The sequence below is a fragment of the Cicer arietinum genome, unplaced genomic scaffold, assembly GCF_000331145.2.
Source record: "Cicer arietinum cultivar CDC Frontier isolate Library 1 unplaced genomic scaffold, Cicar.CDCFrontier_v2.0 Ca_scaffold_5650_v2.0, whole genome shotgun sequence".
Classification (NCBI taxonomy): Eukaryota; Viridiplantae; Streptophyta; class Magnoliopsida; order Fabales; family Fabaceae; genus Cicer; species Cicer arietinum.
The window spans coordinates 1-2,600 of record NW_027339297.1 but is presented as its reverse complement, the minus strand read 5'-3'; the positions used below and the strand labels follow the sequence as shown (position 1 = coordinate 2,600).

The following is a 2,600-nucleotide window of genomic DNA, read 5'->3' as shown; positions in this document are numbered from 1 at the left end:
GAATTCAAATCTCCTAAAAAATAATTGTAAAATGAACATTAATGCTACTTTAATTCATAATAATTTCATGTTTATCATAAAAAACAAGGTTTAAGTATTTTTTTGTTTACAAGAGGGTTAAGTACTTAGATACTTATAATTTATTTTTGATTTTAATCATCTAGTATCTAGGAGAAAGAAAGTCTTATAATCTACAGTTCGCTATCACAAATAAAGGATTAACCGCTAAGGATAAAATTTTACCAAATTTATTATTAAATTAAATAAACAAATCTTTAAAATCAGCTAGTTTGGAATAAGTAATTTAAAAAATGATAAAGAATGAACTTGAATAAAAAATTATGAATCATGATGTATTAATTTTTACTACAAGATCAGTCTCTCATGCTTTATATAGGACATTGAATATTACTCCACTTATGTTACCCTAATGAGCAAGCATATTCAAAAACAAAACTCTATTTTTTACCAAACATCTAAACATGCAATCTAATCCACTTTCCAAACCATCAATATCAACATTCAATCTCTCCAACAATTTCAATGCCCTTTGACCTTCACTATTATAATCACTACTTTTCTCTTTTCCAATAAGACAACACAAAACATTGTTAAGTTCTCCAACACCATTGTTGTTATTCCCTTCTTTCAAAGAAGAAAACAACATCATAGGCTTCAACTTTGAAATCAAAGATGACCCTTTTGTTCCAAGTGCTGGCATAGACAAAAAAAGTAGCATAGAACATAGTATTGTTATAGTAATTGTATTTGCTTCTCTTAAAACTGTTGCCAAAAAGGTTAGTTTCTGATCTTGATTATCACAGAGAGAAAATGAATTAACTTTGTTCTGCATTCTCTTTAGCTGCAAAAGTTGTTTTGAAATTTTCTTCTTTGCATTCTTTCTAAAACTTTCATATGAAGAAACACTATTTTCAATGCTTGAATCACCTTTTCTAATTCTTCTACGTATTGATGACTCAAGTGTTTGCATGTGTTCTCTAAGAATCAACAATAAATCCCTTGAACACTCACAAGCATCTAGCAATATGACTGAACCACACAATGTTTGTGATATGAGTTTTCCATCTTTGTAGTGAAGAAGAGCTTGTTGAGTTTGTTGAGAATTGAAGAGTTCTTCCTCCATGCAATTGTACATCTCTGCAAGTAACACTAAATCACTCTGAATTGTCTCTGTTTTTGAATAAAAGTTGGATGAGAGAGAGTGTTTGTGATGTTGTTTAAGGTTGTTTAAAAGTGATTGTACTCTTTGAGAAGAGGGGTTTCCTCTTGTGGGGAAACTAATGGATCTTAATGGTTGATGTGTATATGGAAATTTTGAAATGGTTTCCATTGTTTTCTTTGTTTTTGTTTCTTAGGATGGTTTTGCTATGACAATTATTTGCTTGAGTGACAACTAGCCTTTGTTCAAATCTTATTTATAGGAACATGGTTGGGACTTTGGAAGACAAAAATTATGGTATCATATTTTATTGGGTTGAACCTATTACTATTATTCCGTTAACAATTGTTTCGGTCAAAATTTGAACTTAAATTCTTGCGAACCATTAAGTTCAATTATTTAATTAATATTTCTTGAAATTAAAGATAAATAGTTAGTCTCACATTAAATATTTAAATATAAACAGATTAAATTTTAAATATATAAAATAGATAACTTTTATATCTAATATTTTGAAATTTTAATGAAAATGTAGTGTCAAAAGTTTCTTATAATTTTAAAGTATTTAGTTTATATTGTTAACCTGGTATAGTAAAACTTATTGGATAACAATTCTAATATTTAAATAACATTTATGTTTTGAATATCAGATCACATGTGTACATGTGGTGGCAATTTGTGTGATCTATGTTTCATATGGCTTTCTGACAATTTAGGCCAGCAATTCGGTAGCTCAAGGCAGTAGTCTTAAGTTTCTATCATAGGCCTGTAATCTAGGTATGAAGAAATCATTTGGATTTTGGGAGACAAATGTTTGATATCAACTATGAACTTAGATTTTTTACAAACAGTAAAATGTGCAGTCATATAATCAAAATGATTTTTTTAATCACTTAATCTTAATGAGATAATCTACACGGTTTGATTGTATAACTGCAGATGATTGCTGACTACTTAGAATTTATATTCATAAATTATAATTTGTTGGAAATAGAATAATTGCAATTAATCTCAACCTTTGAAAAAATTAAAAGTTTAGCACTCTCTAAGAACTTTAATTGATTTGTTCCAATTGCAATAATCAATTTTTAATTTTGCTATAAATTAATAATAGACAAATGCTAAATAATAATTTGAAACCGTGGGGTATGGTGATGGTAGTGCATTTACTGTTAAAGGGAGACAAAGGGTGGCAATCAACCAATTATATATTTATGATTTCTCCTACCTTGGAAATTGATGTGTTAGCATAATAAAAACATCATGGCATATAATTTGTTTCTGTTGCTTTGGTTTGGTTTATGGTTGTGTCTAGTAACAAGAGAGAGGGCATTTATAGGAATCACATGTTGATTTCGATATGCATCGTACTCCTTATGAAATGAAATATATAAAAATAAAAATAAAATTAAAGAATATT

At 28.2% G+C, this 2,600-nt stretch overlaps 1 protein-coding gene across 1 annotated transcript; it reads right to left on the bottom strand.

The window, feature by feature from the left end:
* Positions 1-417: 417 nt before the first annotated feature.
* LOC101490922 (uncharacterized) lies at positions 418-1,351 on the bottom strand. The gene has a single exon (XM_004517156.4). The coding sequence runs from the start codon at positions 1,349-1,351 to the stop codon at positions 428-430; it is 924 nt and encodes a 307-aa protein (XP_004517213.1). The 3' UTR covers positions 418-427.
* Between the last annotated feature and the right edge of the window lie 1,249 nt (positions 1,352-2,600).